The sequence below is a fragment of the Nicotiana attenuata genome, chromosome 10 (assembly GCF_001879085.1).
Source record: "Nicotiana attenuata strain UT chromosome 10, NIATTr2, whole genome shotgun sequence".
NCBI classification, from domain to species: Eukaryota; Viridiplantae; Streptophyta; class Magnoliopsida; order Solanales; family Solanaceae; genus Nicotiana; species Nicotiana attenuata.
Genome location: NC_031998.1, coordinates 17738627 through 17756813, shown reverse-complemented (window position 1 = coordinate 17756813; position 18187 = coordinate 17738627). Strand labels below are relative to the sequence as shown.

Sequence of the window (18187 nt, the reverse complement as noted above, 5' to 3'; positions counted from 1 at the left end):
CGGGGGGAAATTGGGTCTGATTTGGGGTTCAATTTAGGCTACAATTGAAATGAAATTGGGCTATAATTTAAATAGCCAGTTTTTCCCCTTTTAAAATTATAAAAAATAGTAAATTAATTTCTGGAACCAAATTAAAAGCACTAAAATGACTTATAGCTATATAAGTATTAATATAAAAATACTAGACCTAATTTTCATGAATATAAACGCAATTAAATCCTAAAAGAGGCCAATATTGCAATTATATGCAATTTAGCTTTAAAAATACTAAATAAATTTGCAAAAATTATCTTAGCTATATTTCAGCATAAATTTGAAAGTCCAATAAATGAATTACCAAAAATAATAATTTTGGAAATCATTATTGGGTTTTTTATGGATAAAATAGGGAAATGAATTGATTTAAAAACCTTTAAAGATTAAGAAAAAATAATGAAACATTTGGACATACTTATATATGCATACATATGCTATTTTGAAGGTATTTTGCATATTGAAAAATATATAGGGAAAAATCGGGTATCAACAACCACGTGCTCCAAGAACGCCACAAAATCGAGCCAAAACTCACACTTGGAGAATTTAGAATGAAGCTTCTCCTCCCTCAACGTTTTGTAGTACAATCATCAAATACCCGGTATGCTCCTCCTGGCTTCGTGAGTACACCAGAATATCATCAATAAATATAATGACAAACGAATCAAGATATGGCTGGAATACACTGTTTGTGAGATGCATAAATGTTGTTGGGGCATTGGTCAGCCCAAAAGCATCACAAGGAACTTGTAACATTTCACCCATTTCTTTTAGTTAAATGTTTAATTCCAGTTCATTTTTAAATTTTATTCTCCTGTAGCTTCTTTTCTTCCCATATTTCTTCAATTTTGAAGCTTGCGCAAGCACGGGCCTCCAGGGGATCCGGTGAAGGAGTTGAGAGCGGATGCGGATAGACTGAAGGCTGACCNTCAGAACTCGAATGAGACCCAAAAAGGAATTAGGGTTTTCAACATGCTGACTCAGATAGAAGAACAACATGAGCAAAACATAACAAAATCACAAACAACATTAAAAATCGGAGAAGAGATCTTTTGAAAAACTTAAAGGAAAACCTTAACCAAAAGTTGTTTTGAAAGAAAAGTTGAAGAACTTTCGAGAAAAACACTTGACATTCACAGCAAGTACAGTTCTAAAGTAGATCTGAAAGAAAATACAAGGATCTTAAAGATTAGGGTTTTGAAAAACCCAGAAAAGGTGAGAAAGGCCTTGAAAGTTACCGATCTAACCAGGAGAGTCAAGGATCTGACTCGAACGGCCATGGCTGGCCGGAGAAAGGTCAGGGATGACCGGAGAAAAGCCATGAACCACAGTCGAACAAGGACTGGACCAGATTCCTTCGAGGACTGGCCATGAAACCACAGAAACAAACACCCAAGAGTCATGGAAGGCCACCACACATCTCCAATGGCCATGGGAGGCCATGGATTAGGCAGGGTTTAGGGTGGATTAGGGTGTAGTTTGATGGAGGCGGCTAGGGTTCGTGTTAGGTTTCTAAGAGAGTTGAGAGAGAAGAGGGATTCAGAGGCGTCAGTTGGTGAGAAATGAAGTAGGGTAAGGGGTCGTTTGGGGTTAAAAAGGAAAGGGCGTATAGGAGCCGTTGATCTAAATGATCAACGGCTAGGATTAAAGGGGTTAGGTGGGGAGTCCGAGTTGGGTCGTTAAAATGGGTTAGGGGTCGGGTTTAAACGAAATTGGGCCGGGGGGAAATTGGGTCTGATTTGGGGTTCAATTTAGGATACAATTGAAATGAAATTGGGCTATCATTTAAATAGCCATTTTCCCCTTTTAAAATTATAAAGAATAGTAAATTAATTTCTGGAACCAAATTAAAAGCACTAAAATGACTTATAGCACATAATTATTAATCAAAAAAATACTGGACTTAATTTTCATGAATATAAACGCAATTAAATCCTAAAAGAGGCCAATATTGCAATTATATGCAATTTAGCTTTAAAAATACTAAATAAATTTGCAAAAATTATCTTAGCTATATTTCAGCATAAATTTGAAAGTCCAATAAATGAATTACCAAAAATAATAATTTTGGAAATCATTATTGGGTTTTTTATGGATAAAATAGGGAAATGAATTGATTTAAAAACCTTTAAAGATTAAGAAAAAATAATGAAACATTTGGACATACTTATATATGCATACATATGCTATTTTGAAGGTATTTTGCATATTGAAAAATATATAGGGAAAAATCGGGTAATCAACAACCACGTGCTCCAAGAACGCCACAAAATCGAGCCAAAACTCACACTTGGAGAATTTAGAATGAAGCTTCTCCTCCCTCAACGTTTTGTAGTACAATCATCAAATACCCGGTATGCTCCTCCTGGCTTCGTGAGTACACCAGAATATCATCAATAAATATAATGACAAACGAATCAAGATATGGCTGGAATACACTGTTTGTGAGATGCATAAATGTTGTTGGGGCATTGGTCAGCCCAAAAGACATCACAAGGAACTCGTAGTGACCATAGCGGGTCCTACATGTTGTCTTCTGAATATCAGAGTCTGAAATCTTCAACTAGTGATACCCAGACCTCAAATCAATACTAGAGAACACTCTAGCTCCCTGAAGCTGGTCAAATAAGTCATCAATGCGCGGCAAAGGATACTTGTTCTTGATTGTAACTATGTTCAACTGCCTATAATCAATGCACATCCATATAGTACCATTCTTCTTCTTCACAAATAGAACTGGTGCACCCCTAAGGCGATACACTAGGCCTAATGAACCCCTTATCAAGAAGCTCCTGAAGCTGCTCTTTCAATTCCTTAAAATCTGCTGGTGCCATACGATACGGAGGAATAGAAATGGGCAAACTGCCCGGCACCAAGTCAATACCAAAATCAATATCCCTGTTGGGTGGCATTCCTAAAAGTTCTAGAGGAAACACTTTCTGAAAGTCTCGCACTACCAGAACAGAATCTGTAGGAGTATCAGAACCACCATCCCTCATAAAAGCCAAATATGCCGAACACCCCTTCCAACCATCCGTTGGGCCTTCAGATATGAAATCACCCGACTAGGAACATAGTCCAGAGAACCTTGCCACTCGATCATAGGTAACCCAGGCATCGCAAACGTCACGGTCTTAGCGTGATAATTCATAGTAGCATGACATGGGGACAACCAATCCATGCAAAGAATCACGTCAAAATCAACCATACTGAGAAATAAGAGATCAACTCTCGTCTTCAATCCCCCAATGGTCACCACACACGACCAATACACACGGTCCACAATAATAGAATCGCCCACTGCATAGATACATGAACAGGTGAAACTAAGGACTCACGGGTCATATCAATATAACGAGCAAAATACGGTGATACATAGGAATAAGTGGAACTAGGGTCAAATATATAGAAGCAACTATGTGGCACACTGAAAAATACATGTGATCACTGTGTCCGAAGCAACGGCCTCTGTCCTGGCGGGAAAAGCATAGCATCAAGCCTGACCGCCACCTGATCGACTCCCCTCCCCCCACTAGGGCGACCTCTAATTTCCTGAGCCCCACCCCGAGCTGGATGAGCGGGTGGTGAAGTAACTGGTGCATAAGTCATAGCCTGACCCCTCTACTGAATTGGACCTCCTAACTGACGGCGACAATGCCTCGACACATGTCCAAACTTCCCTCACTCGAATCAACTCTGATCCATCAATGGCAGCGAGGACTAAATCGGACCCCGAGAACCAAAATAACTAATAGAAGAACATGGTACCGATGAACCCTGAACTGATGGAGCATGGGATAAACTCTAAGCTGGAAGGGCATAGAGAGATGACTGAACAAGACAAGCACTGTATGAACCATGGCTAGTTGATGCACCACGATGAACCGGAGAAGCCATCTAAGCGGGCCTATAAGGATGACCCTTACTTTGGTGGGACTATCCTCCAAATGAGGCAGCGCTGAAACTACCCAAACCACGAGGCCTCTTAGCCTCCCTCTCATCTTGTTCCTAACTAGGAACCTGCTCTAGACTCCTAGCAATATCAACCACCTCATCAAACCTAGCATCTAATGCAATCTCCTAAGTCATGACGAAGAGCAATCCATAGTTAAGGCCATTAATGAACCTCCTGATCCTCTTCCTCACTATGGGAACCATCCAGATTGCGTGACGAGCCAACTCTAAAAATCGCATCTCATTCTGCGTCACTAACATACCCTCCTGACGTAGCTTCTCAAACTACCTATGCAACTCCTCCAAGCGGGTCTATGGAACAAATTTCTCTAAGAAGAGAACTAATAACTCATGCCACATAAGTCGTGCAGCACCGGATAGCCTACTCAACTCATAGGCCTCCCACTATCTGAAGGCTGCCCCCAATAGCTGAAAAGTAATAAATGAGACTCCAGTAGTCTCCAAGATACCCGCCATGTGAAGGATCTGCTGCCACCTATCTAAAAAATCCTGAGCATCCTCTGACTCAGCCCCACTAAATGCCAGAGGCCTAAGCCTCCCAAACTGCTCTAGCCTCTTCTACTCCTTATCACTCATAGGTGGACCAACCTGGGCTTGAGCAGCTGCAACTGGCTGGGCTGGTAGTACCCCCAGTGTCTGAAGTCCCTGAACCACCTGTTCTGGAGTACGAGCGGCGGGTGTATGGCCACATCCCCCTCCCTGAACTGAAACCGCCAGCGTAAGGCTAGTACATATAGTCAATATCTAGGCCAAAGCCTCCTGAAGGCCTGGAATCATAATGGGCACAGCTGGTGTCTGAAATCGTCACACCAGCTCAACCACAACTGGTATATGCTCCTAAGCTGGAGAAACTAGTGGCTTCACATATATTGCTCTCGCTGCAGTACGAGCTGCACCCCATGCTCTACCGTGGCCCCAGACTCTCGCGGCCCTAGCTAGTGGTACTGGTATCCGTCCGAACAATCCGGTTGCAGGTGTCCTCACCATCTGTGAGAGAATAGAATAATAGAATTTTAATTTTCGGAATCAACAAATTCGCACGACAAGAATACAAGAGAGTAAAGTTTCCTAATTGTTTGGTAGCCTCTTAAAGATAAGTACAAACATCTCCGTACCGATCCCAAAGACTCTACTAAACATGCTCATGACTCGTGAGACCTAAGTAACCTGGTGCTATGACACCAACTTGTCACGACCCGAATCTAAACATGTTGTGATAACCCCTATCACATGACTAGGATAGCTGACAATCACAAAATAACTACGCATTTCAAATTAAGAACATGATTTAATAAGTTCAATAATGAAATTCTCATAAAAAACTGATAAGAAAAACTGCGACTCAACTATAACAATCGCTAAAATCCGGTTATCACCGAGTACATGATCTACTAAGTGTCACCACATTCCACATCTCTAATACAACTGTCTGAAAAATAGAACAGTACAGAATAAAACTGAAAGGAAGGTGAGTCAAGGTCTGCGGGCGTCATAGCAGCTACCTCAATAATCTCCAAGCAGATACTACACCAAATCTAGCAACAGCCGCGTCCAGATATACCTGGATCTGCACATGAAGTGCAAAGTGTAGTATGAGTACAAGCGACTCAATGTACTCAATAAGTAACAGGGATAACCTTGGGCTGAAAGTAGTGGCGAGCTCGGAGAGATACAGTCCGAATCAATAATAACAACACATATATATCAAGATAATGATAGTAATAATTGAGATGACTTCCATATTCAGCCCGTATACAGTGCAAGAATTTGGGTATGCTATCAAGTTCAACAATTTAAGCTCAACACTTACAAATATGGCAAGTACAACTAGCATAAGGAATGTCACATCTCTACGCCTACATGTCAAATTAGCATGTCAAATGTAATGCATTACAATGATAAACCCATGTACTCACACTCTTGAAATACTCAATTTCACTGTCTCACACTCCCACTCATCACTCTTAATCACTCATAACGCTCTATCACTCAGTACTGTACGGTACCTGTGCTCATTACCGGTATGTCAGACTCCGGAGGGGCGGATCCTGCCCAAACACTAATAAAAGCCAAGATGGCATACTGCAACGTGTATCTCGATCCCATAATGAATCCATAAATCCTGTTGTGGCATGCAGCACGATCCTACAAATATCACTCACGATCCGGTCCTCAGGCCCTAACTCGGTCAACAAACTATCCAGTCTCTCGGGTTCACAAATCTCAAGCCAATCAGCCCAAACAATGATAACATGATGTAATAACGAAGTATAATGGAGACTGATATATGATATGCAAATGATGAATGTGACCGAGTAAAGCAAATAACTCAACAAAAGAAATAACCTCAGTGGGTCCCAATAGAATAAGCATATAGCCTAGACATGATTTGTAATATGGATCGCAACTCAATTACTCTAACACGTAGGGATAACAACAAGATTTGATAATTACATAGTACCACGAAATCAACCGAGTCATAATTACCACGGTACACACCCACACGCCCGTCACCTAGCATGTGCGTCACCTCATCACAAACCACATGACACGTATTTTAGGAATTCATACCCTCAGTACCAAGTTTAGAAGTGTTAATTACCATAAAGTGCGCAACTCAATGCTCCAAAAAACCCTTGCCTCACGAATCGTCCTCTGAACGACTCGAACCTAGTCACAAACAACTTAATATAATCAATACAAGCTATAGGAATCGATTCTATATGATAAAGCTAAGTTCCTTAACCAAATTCAAAAAGTCAACCCCGACCACAAATTTCACCTCAGAACCTGACAATATTCACAAAATCCGAACACACATTCAATAAAGAGTCAATCATACCAAAATCATCCAATTCCGACCACAAATCGACCCTCAAACCCCTAAATCTTACTCTCCAAACCCTAGTCCAAATTTCACCTTAAAAACACATAATATAGGGGTAGAAATCAATGGGTACTTAATATTATTGGACAAAAGTGATCAAAAATGGCTTACCTCTTGATTTGTAGTGAAATCCTTCTAAAAAATCGCCCCTACCTGAGCTCCCCAAGTCCAAATATGAGATAATACACTAACCCTCATTTTTTAATTAAATAGTCTGCCCAGGTGTTCCCCTTCAAGATCGCGGAAATTCCCTTGTTATCACGAAGAACAAAGCTTATTACCCTCAATAAATGGTGTACGAGAATGCATACACCCAACCACTAAAACGATGCTCAGCAGCTCAAACCTACGCGATCGCAGACTTGGACTCGCGATTGTGAAGAACAAATGTGTGAACTTCCCAGACCTCCCCTTCCTCCTTTGCGGACGCGTCCCATCATCCACGTTCGTTATGCAAAACTAACCAATGATCCGTGATCGCATAGGAAAGCTCTCGAACGTGTTGAATAAAAATCCTCCTGCCAGAAATAACCCTACGCAATCGCGACCCCCTTCACGCGATCGCGTAAGAGAAAACTAGGGCCCCCGGGATGCCATCCAAACATAGCAACACATCCTAAAACATTATAAGATCTTAGTCGAAGCCTTAAGTAACAACAAACAACATCAAAAACGCGAATCGCACACTAATTCAAGCCTAATGAACTATTGAGCTCCTAACTTCTAAACTCAATGCCGAAACACAACAAATCAACTCCGATTGACCTAAAATTTTGCACACAAGTAATAAATGACACAACAGACCTATTTCAGCTTTCAAAACCAAAATCTGAACTCGGTAACAATAAAGTAAACTCTGGATCAAACTTCTCAACTTTTCAAAGCCAATTCAAGCCAAAACGACCTACGGGCCTCCAATTAAATATAACACCTCGTATATTCGGACTAGGTCTGGATATGTTAAATGGGTATTAATATGATATTTTAGACATATGAAGCCCTAGCGGGATGAGTATGGGTGTAAATAGTTGTTTTAGAATCAAGATGGAGAATGAGGTGCATAAGATTCGATAAAATCTACAAAGTTTACAAAAGGTCAGTTTTACAGAAGGTTTAATAAAAATCTTTTATGGTATTTGGGAAAACTCAAACCACGAAAGTTATAGGCCTTTGAAATAGCTTTCCAACTATATATTATGGAGCCCGAACGGATCTTTATGCAAAATGTTATGCGTGTTTTACGGAAGAATGCGCAATATGCGTGCCCCGAGCAGGAAAGAGCTCGGGCAAAATGCCAAGGAGTCAGGAACGATTGTTATTATCAGGTATGTATTTTTCGTACGACTCATCTATACGACTAAGAAGACATTACGTACGAAATAAGAACCAAGAGCAGCCGATATTGAATTTCAGAGAATGATTTTAAGTTTTCATATGTATTCAAATCGGAACTAGAAGTACCACGTTAGTGAGTTGCTATATGAAGCAGCTATTATTGTGAGATAAATGATATGACAATTCCCTCTAAGTTATGTGACTAAGTGTTTACCCAGAATGTTTATAATCTGATATGATTTTGAAGTATATAGAAAGATAAGGGTTAGATATTCCAATTTTGTTTAAGACAGATGAAATTTCCCTAAGTGTGATCCATGTACAAAGTTGAAAAAAAATGATAGTGTGCGACAAAAAAAAAATATGGTCAGATGATGAGGGAAGTTAGTAGTAACCTTATGCTTCACTTTAGTTATACAAAAGGAGAAGAAAATATGATGCTAGCATGTGGTTAGTAAAAGGATAGTAAGTAAGTTTTGAGCAGATACAATAAATTAGCAATTTCAGTAGATTTAGTAGAGGTATAATTTGATTTACTTAGTAAAGTTAACACTAGTGAGTGGGTAACAGTTTGAAACACCGAACGCATGTTAGAACCCGAAGAGTTTATGTTAAACCCGACGTACAGTGGCAGTGGAAAAAAAATCAGCTAGTAGTGAGAGAGAAAACTATAGAAGAATAGCCTTTAGGAATTATCGAAATGTGGTTTCTCCAAGATTGACAGTGTGAGCAGAGTTAAATTATTAAGATTGTGTATGATAGTTGTGAATACATTAGCTTTCTGTTATGTGAATAATTTAGTTTTTCCTAGTAAAAAGAGATTTCTTAGAAGTATGTTGGAAGATGAGTCGTCATTGACGTAGAGTGCAAAGAATTGCAGAAAATAAGGAAAGTTATTTGGATCCCAACCAAAAAAAAAAGAAAGAATCCCCAAGTATAAGACCTTTGGTCTAAGGGGTGATGTGAAAACCATTAATAAGTCCAGATGGACATTTGGAACTCGAATAGTTAGCATGGGATATGAAAAATAAAATCAGTTCGGTAATGAGGAAAAATTATATAATTACCACAAGGATTATGTCTAGCATGTATAAGGAATACAAAGTGAGTAGAATGATCACCGAGCATAGTTATTAATGATAAAGTGATCACAGAAAAGCTATAAAATCATGCCTATTTATGTGTTATGAGGGTAGTGCCATTGCACGGGACTCTAAAATTTAGAGTACATGTCAAAGACTTAGTTCACAATAATACTATAATTGTTTTTTAGGAAGTGCTTAAGAAGATAAAGTGTGGGAAGTATAAATCATGATTGAGGTAGATAAGAGAACTCTGGTGAAAGAAGTTCACCAGCTAAGATAGGAGTTCGACTTCAGACTCCAAAGATGACGGAGTTGTTTTCTAGAACAGGACTCATTCCTCCTTAGTAGCCTAAGTGAAAGAGAAATAGATTGATGATACGTACAGGTTACAGCTTAAAGAGGGTATTCACAAGCATAAGATGATGGCTTTTGAACAAGGGGGAGATGATGGTACTTTGAGGTACCAAGATGGGTTGTGTATTCCATACATAGATGGGCTCAGAGAGCGGATTATGTCTGAAGCCTAAAATTTCAAGTATTCTATTTACTCAGGTACCATAAAGATGTATCATGGTCTTACGGAGATTATTGGTGGAACGACATGAAAAAAAAGGAACATTGCAGACTTTATGGACAAGTATCCGAATTATCAGTAAGTGAAAGTCGAGCAACAGTTAGCCCAGTGTTTTACCACAGAATACACATATTTTGAGTGGAGATGGTAAATATAGAATTTATAACAGGATTATCTTGCTCATTTTAAAAGCATGGTTTGATTGGATGATTGTAAATCGACTTACCAAGTCAGCATACTTGTTGCCAAGGAATAAAAACTACAGAATCAGTAGAAGATTATACCAAGTTGTACATTTAGAAAATCGTCTGATTGCATGGGACTTAGTTATCCGTCATTTGGGACTGTGGTGATCAGTTAAAAATGAACTTTTAGAAGTTCTTTCAGAAATGATTAGGCACAAGTTTTTCATCCTCATAAAGATGGCCAGGCAGAGCGCACTATTCAAATAGTTGAGGATATGTCCTTGATGTCAAAAGTAATCGGGTTAATCATATACCTCTCATTGACCTTGCTAATAACAACCTACCATTCTAGTATCAAGATGGCACATGCGAGACTCTATATGGGCGAAGGTGTAGATCGTCAATTGGTTGGTCCAAAGTTGGTGAAGAGGAGTTGTTAGGACCAAATTTGGTCTATCAAACTATGGAGAAAGTTAAGTTGATTACAAAATGTTTGAAGACGGCTCAGAGCTGCCAAAAGTCCTATTCGAGCGTGCGGCATAGACACCTAGAGTTTCAAGTTGATGATTGGGTGTTTCTGAAATTTTCTCCTATGAAAGGCGTTATGAGATTTGGGAAGAAGGGGAAGCATAGTCCCTGCTATATTGGACCATATAGAATCTTGCGAAGGATTGGTCAATTAGCTTATGAGTTAGAGTTGCCACAAGAATTAGCGGTGGTACAACCAGTATCTCCTGTGTCATGTTATAACATTTAAGTTTCCAGTACTCAGATACTCATATCAGTTCAGTACTCAGATACTCATATCAGTTCAGTACTTAGATACTCATGTCAGTTCAGTACTCAGATACTCATGTCAGCTCAATACTCAGCTACTCATGTCAGTCCAATACTCAAATGCTCATGCCATCTTAGTACTCAAATATTGATGTCAGTTTAGTAGTCAAATATTTGTGCCATTTCGATATTCATATACCTATGTTAGTTCAGTATTCACGTATCCATGGTAGACCAATATTCAGTCAATGCAGTAGTCATTCAGTTCACTATCTCAACAGTTCAGTAGTCATGTATTCATTCAGTTTAGTATGCAAGTGTTAATGAAAGTTCATGCTTCCACCAGACCCGTTTAAGGTCCGGAGTTAGAAAACGTTACAATCAGGACAATCATTTGAGGACGAATGATCCCAAGGGGAAGATAATGTAGCACCCTGTATATTCGGACTAGGTGTGGATATGTTAAATGGGTATTAAAATGATATTTTAGACATATGATGTCCTAGCGGAATGAGTATGGGTGAAAATAGTTATTTTGAATCAAGATGGAGAATGAGGTGCATAAGATTCGACAAAATCTAGAAAGTTTACAAAAGGTCAGTTTGGCAGAAGGTTTAGTGACAAACGTGTAAGGTACTTGGGAAAACACAAAACATGAAACTTGTAGACCATTGAAATATCTTTCCAACTATATATTATGGAGCCCGAACGGATCTTTGTACAAAATGTTATGCGCATTTTACAGAACAGTGCGCAATATGCGCGCCCCGAGCGCGGCCGCGCACCTGTGGCAGTATTACTGCCATTTTGCGTGGTTGGGTGTGCATTCAAGCCTACAGGTGTGTGGGGGCATACTTGGGAGATCATTTTAAAGCCCTACTTCGTCCCCCACAGCCCTAAAACATAAAAACTTGCTCAAGAAAGGGGAACTCTCAAAAACCTAACTCCTTAAGGGTCTCTCCACCACCCAAGGTAAGTTCTAATGGTGATTCTAAGTTAATTTCAAATTTTCAACATCTTATTAACATGGGTAAACCCTCCATATCATTAGATATTCGATTGGGACATCGTTATTGAGAGAAGGAACTATAGAACTCGAATTCAAGGGGATTGAATTTCAAAAAGGTAATGTCTTCACCCTCTAATTGATTCTAGCATTGGATTAATGATTTTAGACTCTAGTTCATGAGATATGAGTTGATGGGTTTGACAGAAAAGCATGAAAGACTATAGGTTTGGAGTGTTGCTTGTTGATTATTGGTTAAGGGTGTTGTTTACCTTATGGGTGATAAAGAATGATGTTGATTATAACCATTTGAGACTTTAGAATTTATCTAGAAGCAAGAGAATCGGTTATTGGGTATAGAGACAACATTAATAAGAACTATGAAGCTTTATTCTCATCAAGTGTTTGATAAAATGCTTAAGTGACCAAAATACGAGTATCATTGCTAATATGGAATCCCTTTGACTTGTATTGCTATAGATTAAAGTTGAAAGGGTTGACAAATGTTGTATTACGCTCAAGGACAGGAAGTTAAGGTATGTGAGGCTAACTCTCTATGTTTGGGAATATTAATGATTCTCCATACACTATGTTTCTTTTACAACGTTACTAATTGCCTCAAAAATATAGTTTAGCATAGTTCCTTGAATAGTTGTAGAACTTCTATTCTCTAGCTTCATAACTCGTTCATGACTTTCATTCTGAACGTTGTGAGCTCAGTGCGTATTCAATATAGACTTGGGTTTGATGCCCTCGAGTCTTAATATAGATTACTCACTATGCCATAAACAGTTGAAGTTTCAATGTTCATAATCAGTTCAAGAATACATGTCTCAGCCTAGTCCTATTCAGTATTCCAGTATTATATAAGTCAGTGTGATCCAATACTCCAGTATCATATAACTCAGTATGATTCAGTATTTCACTATAATATATTACAGTATGATTCTCTGTTCTTAATTTTAAATCCCTGAATGTTGAACACCTGTATTTGGGCCTGAGGTCTCAGTTAATGCTTTATGCATATTTGGGCCTGAGGCCACAGTTAATGTTTTATGCATATTTGGGCCTGAGGCCGCAGTTTATGCTTTATGCATCTTTGGGCCTGAGGCCGCAGTTATGTATACGTATACTTGGGCCCGAGGCCGCAGTTGTGCACATATATATATTAGGCCTGAGGCCGCAGTTTATTTATTCAGATAATCAGGTTATTCATCATTCAAAAGAGAGAGTATTCATATCCTTACTTCCTTTGTTCAGTTCAGTTATCAGTTATCAGTTCAGTTATTAGTTATCAGTTATCATTTCAATTTCAGTTTCAATAGTGATCATTTCATTTATCATTTCAATAGTTGACTTTGAGACGTGATCGATCAAATTCGACCCCATACAAAACTTTTCATTTTATTCTTAACGGATGCTTTATAACTATATAAATTTCAATGGTTGTTTTAAAACACTTCCAATTAAACAACATTACAAAAGTTGGGACGGAGAGTACTAGTAAATATAATAGAATGCTACATTTACCGACTTAATGCGTCTCTGAATGTAGAATAGCGTCTCTCAATATAAAATAGTACCGCACTCACAATTCTTTTGTGATCATGAGCGAACTCTTGCTCAACGAAATGCGAGCTTAGTATAAAAGAAGCTTTTAAAAAATTTATCTTATGTGTGTGTTAGTCTACATGTGTGTGTTAGAGTGGAGGGAATGGGTGCCACAAAGGTGAATTCCCAGAGAGAGAGAGAATCATTAACTGTGTGTTGAGTGGAGTGGGTACGACAAATTAAAGTTCCCTCAAGCAGGTACCATGTGTAAAATTGCCCAAAAATATCCCCATTGTCCGCCAATTTGAAGCAAACACAATATCGGCGCACTATCTACTAAACGTGAAGCACCAAATTAAAGAAGTGTCATGAAACAGTCTTTTTTTTTTCGTAACCGTGATATACAGGACAGAGTTGGATATATAAATGAGAAGAAATTATGATCTTGTCTTCGTTAGAATTTGTACTCAAACATCATAATTTTTAACTTACTTTATTACAATTACTAGGCCAAACCCTTAAATACTCATGAAACAGTCTAATTTCCATGGAATAACCTCATTTTTTACGGACTATTCTAATCAAAATTAAATTAAACAAAGAGACAAACAACTAAGCATGTTGATGGCCGTGGACAGTGACGGGTGGAGGAGTGAATGAAACAATATATAAATAAAAATAAAACAAAAAGAGAAGATCTCTCGAATGAAGCGTGTCTGAGTTTGACAGTGCAGCACTTGAAGTGCGTTCGAATCGCATCTCTTTAATCTATGCATGAACCTCAGATTCCGCACGTAACTGTACTTCCTCCTTTCAAATTTATGCGGCGTTAATTTATTGGACATGAAATTTAAAAGAGAGACGAATGTTTTTTAAACTTGTTATTTTAAATATTTGTATTAGTATTTGCGTAAATGCATGGATAATGACCATGTCAAATCATGATCTAAATTATTTGGATTGTGTGTAAATAATTTTAAAAATTAAACCTTCTAGATAAATATAAATAATTATTGAAAATTAATAAAGAAACGGTACACACAAAAAGACTTACAATTTCTTCCATATTCTTCTTTTGGCTTTATCGATTTAATCTAAATAGGTGTTCACCAAACATGTTAAATTAAAAAAAATTATAGGATGTATAATTTATATTTAATCCATGTGTAATATATATAATCATGTGTAATTAGGCTATCATCAATATATATCAGCTATAAAGGATAAAATATATTTTATGTATAGATTTCCTAAGTTTCAGTGATCTGATTTGGTCTATGATATGACTTCTCTTATAATAATTCAAAAAAAAATTACTAAAATTCAGAAACGTCTTATCCTTTTTATTTTTAAAATGGCACTATATTTTTAGAAATATCTCATTTCGATATAACTTTTTTGATATTTTGAAAAAAATATTTCATGTAATACCATATTTAAAAATATACTTTTTGTTTAACTTGGAAATTGATTAAGAACATAATCATTTAGAAACCAATATTTCTCACGTTGAAATCAAGAAGAAAAACCTTTCATATAATCTAGTGACTCAAAATTAACATTCTTCGGTGAAAACAAATTATATTGTTCAAAAATGAATATGATTCTAATATTATTTATATTGTATCTATAACGATCCGGCCAGTCGTTTTGTGTAGTTTATCCCAGTAACCCCTATTTGAAATAAGTTCCACATAACCCATCACCGTTAATGGGCTAATTTGGAGATTAACTGTGTGCCCCACATTATCCTGTGTATTATGCGTCTTCAAAGCTACGGGTAAAGACCGTAAACCCCGTAGACGAGCAAAGGCACTAAGCCAGGCCCCCACGCCACACTCCGCCATCTCCATAGTCCCGCCAAACCATTGGCTATGATACTAGTTGTTGGGCTAAAAGGCCCAAAGATACTTTTAACATGGTGTGATATTGTCCGCTTTGGGCCAAGCCGCACGCTTTTTTCCAAAAGGCCTCACGCCATTAAGAGTATCCAACTCCTTATAAGTAACTTATTTTTCTTTTCTACTTTTCATGTGGGACTTTGTTCACACTCCAACAATATATACGGATAGGGTAAAGCTTGGATGAAAATATCCAAGCCCAAACAAACCGAGAAAGGAGTTCTTGTCGGACAGAGGCTGCAGGCATGCCACTCTCTCTATCACGGCTGGTATGGCGTAAAAATGGCGTGTAGTATCCACTAATTAAGGGTGTCTTTAATTTTTATCCACTAATTATAATGCTCAGCAAAAATAGCACTACTAATAGGGAAAAGACTGTTTTACCCTTCCTTCATATGCCAAAAGGCCTAAAACCCTTATTTTTTCATTCAGAAGAGGGAAATTTGAGAGAGGGGAAGTTCGCGTGTTCTCTGCTGCTGTATGATCCTCGCATGCAAACGAGCTTTAGTTAATCTTTCTCCTTCTTCATCTTCTCTGTCATCTTCTCTGAATCGATCGATCTAATTGGTAATTTATTCTTTTTTTTATGCATTTTTGTTTCAAAAATCGATCGATCTATATGTGTAATGGCGTTCAATGCCCTGTCAAGTATGTGTGAAATTTCAAAAATGATCATTATAAGTTGATTCAGTGTCGGAGAAGTAGCGTATTTTTGTGATGCTGTTATTCAGAAATTTTTGATATTGAAATGTGTAATGTGTTTGTGGTTGATTCAATATATTTGATTATGTAAGGACATTTCATAAAAATAGTCGTAGAAAATCATAAGCTTACTGTGTTTCTGAATTTTTAGTTAACTGTGTTCATGAAAGATAAGGATCAAACGACATTAACTTTTGAAGTTAACTCAAAGTTAAGGACTGAGTGTCCTTAACTTTTGAACTTGAAACATGAAGTTAAGGACTAAGTGTCCTTAACTTTGGAATTTGAAAGTTGAAGTTCAGGACCAAGTGTCCTTAACTTTTCAACTTGAAATTATAAGTTAAGGACTGCCTGTCGTTAACTTTTTAACTTGAAACTTGAAGTTAAGGACCTAGTGTCCTTACCTTTTGAACTTGAAACTATAAGTTAAGGCCTGCCTAGTCCTACCTCTTTAACTTGTAAATCTAAGTTAAGGACTAAGTGTCCTTTACTTTTGAACTTGGAATTCAAAGTTAAGGACTACATGTCCTTAACTTTTAAACTTGAAATTTGAAGTTAAGGACCAAGTGTCCTTAACTTTTGAACTACAAATTTGAAGTTCAGGACCTATTGTCCTTTACTTTTCAACTTTAAACTTTAAGTTAAGGACTGCTTGTCCTTAACTTTTTTACGTGAAACTTGAAGTTAAGGACCAAGTCCCTCCAACTAACTATAAGTCCTAATCTTTATTTTCTTTTTCCTTCTTTGTAGTGTGATAATGGAAGGAGATCGTATGTTCAATTTGATGATTGGCGTAATTTTATGGTGTATTGGAAAAGAGATTTACAGTATAAGGAAACAATTAAAAAAAATTTGTCAAACAGTCAGTGGAAGAAGTTGAGGGATGGTATTTTCGGCAACTTCTTCCGATTACAAAGTGTGAAGTTCTGTGGTAAACTTATTCACTGTATATTGCTTTCAGAAATTGTGAATAATGACCCTGATTCGATGACATTCAAGGTATTTGACCGTGAAATTAAGTTTACACGTGACGCATTTCATGTAATTACTGGTTTGAAGTGTTATTCCTCGCTGGACATCAAAGGTTTACATGAGAAAGAGAATAGGCTTTCGAAAGTCTATTTCACCGGAAAGGATAGAATTGAGTTGGGTGATTTGTTTAGTTTTATTTCTAGTCACCCACATGGTACATCTTCGTCATTTGTAGGCAGCAATGATGATGCTGTGAAGTTGGCAACAGTTTATTTTGTTGAATCAGTTTTGATGGGCAAGCGGAAGAATAGGAATGTGTCCGAGCAGATAATGAAAATTATCGACGATGATGTACTCTGCTCTTCTTTCAACTGGGGCTCTCTTTCTAATGACACGCTATTAAAATCATTGAAGAGTTGTTTGAAGCCGAATGAGAATGAGATTGAGAAAGAGAAAGACAAAGATAAAGACAAGGATAGCTACACTAGACTTGGCTTTCCTTTTGCCTTTTGTGTTTGGATTATGGAAGTAATTCCTATTTTCCAGGAAAAATAATTTGTGAACTTCCAAGAATCTGGTTATCCTCGGATGTTATGTTATTCGGAAATGAAATCTCCACAGTTTGATTCTCTTTGTAAATACTTCCATAATGAAAATGTAAGTTAATGTAATTACTAGCTATTTTTTTGTTTATTTGTTTTAGTTCTGAAAACTTATGTTTACTTTTTGTCATATAATAGTTGTATAAGTTGATCGAGGTGTCACCATTTATTCCTGTTGAAGAAGAAGATACAGAGCCTCTTAGTGTGGAGGAGCCAATTTCACAATATCAAAGCTCAAGGCCTTCTTCCACACAATTTGATGAACCCATACTTAAGGAATTTGTTAGAGTATGTCTTTCTGCCTTTGAATAGCATTAGTTTTTTATTTGATTATTTTTTGCTTACGACACTTTTTTTTTATGTTTTTTGATTCAGAGATTATCAGAGAGTTTTAAGAAGGATCTGCAAGCTGAAGTTACCAGAATAAATCAGAAAATAGATGTAGCAGAAAAAAAGATTGAGAATGAAATCATGGTAATATGATTAATTTCAGTTAGTCCAAGTTCAGGACTTTGTGTCCTTAAGTTTTGAACTTAAAACTATAAGTTAAGGACTTCCTGTCCTTAACTTTTGAACTTGGAATTCAAAGTTAAGGACTG

At 37.5% G+C, this 18187-nt stretch overlaps 1 protein-coding gene across 1 annotated transcript in view; it reads left to right on the top strand.

The window, feature by feature from the left end:
• Nucleotides 8095-18187, top strand: part of LOC109233614 — a 12917-nt gene continuing 2824 nt past the window's right edge. Inside the window, exons 1-4 of the mRNA XM_019399494.1 lie at nucleotides 8095-8223; nucleotides 16765-17514; nucleotides 17727-17876; nucleotides 17964-18062. Of these exons, the coding sequence (XP_019255039.1) occupies nucleotides 8095-8223; nucleotides 16765-17514; nucleotides 17727-17876; nucleotides 17964-18062 (1128 nt within the window). The remainder of the gene's footprint in view (nucleotides 8224-16764; nucleotides 17515-17726; nucleotides 17877-17963; nucleotides 18063-18187) is intronic.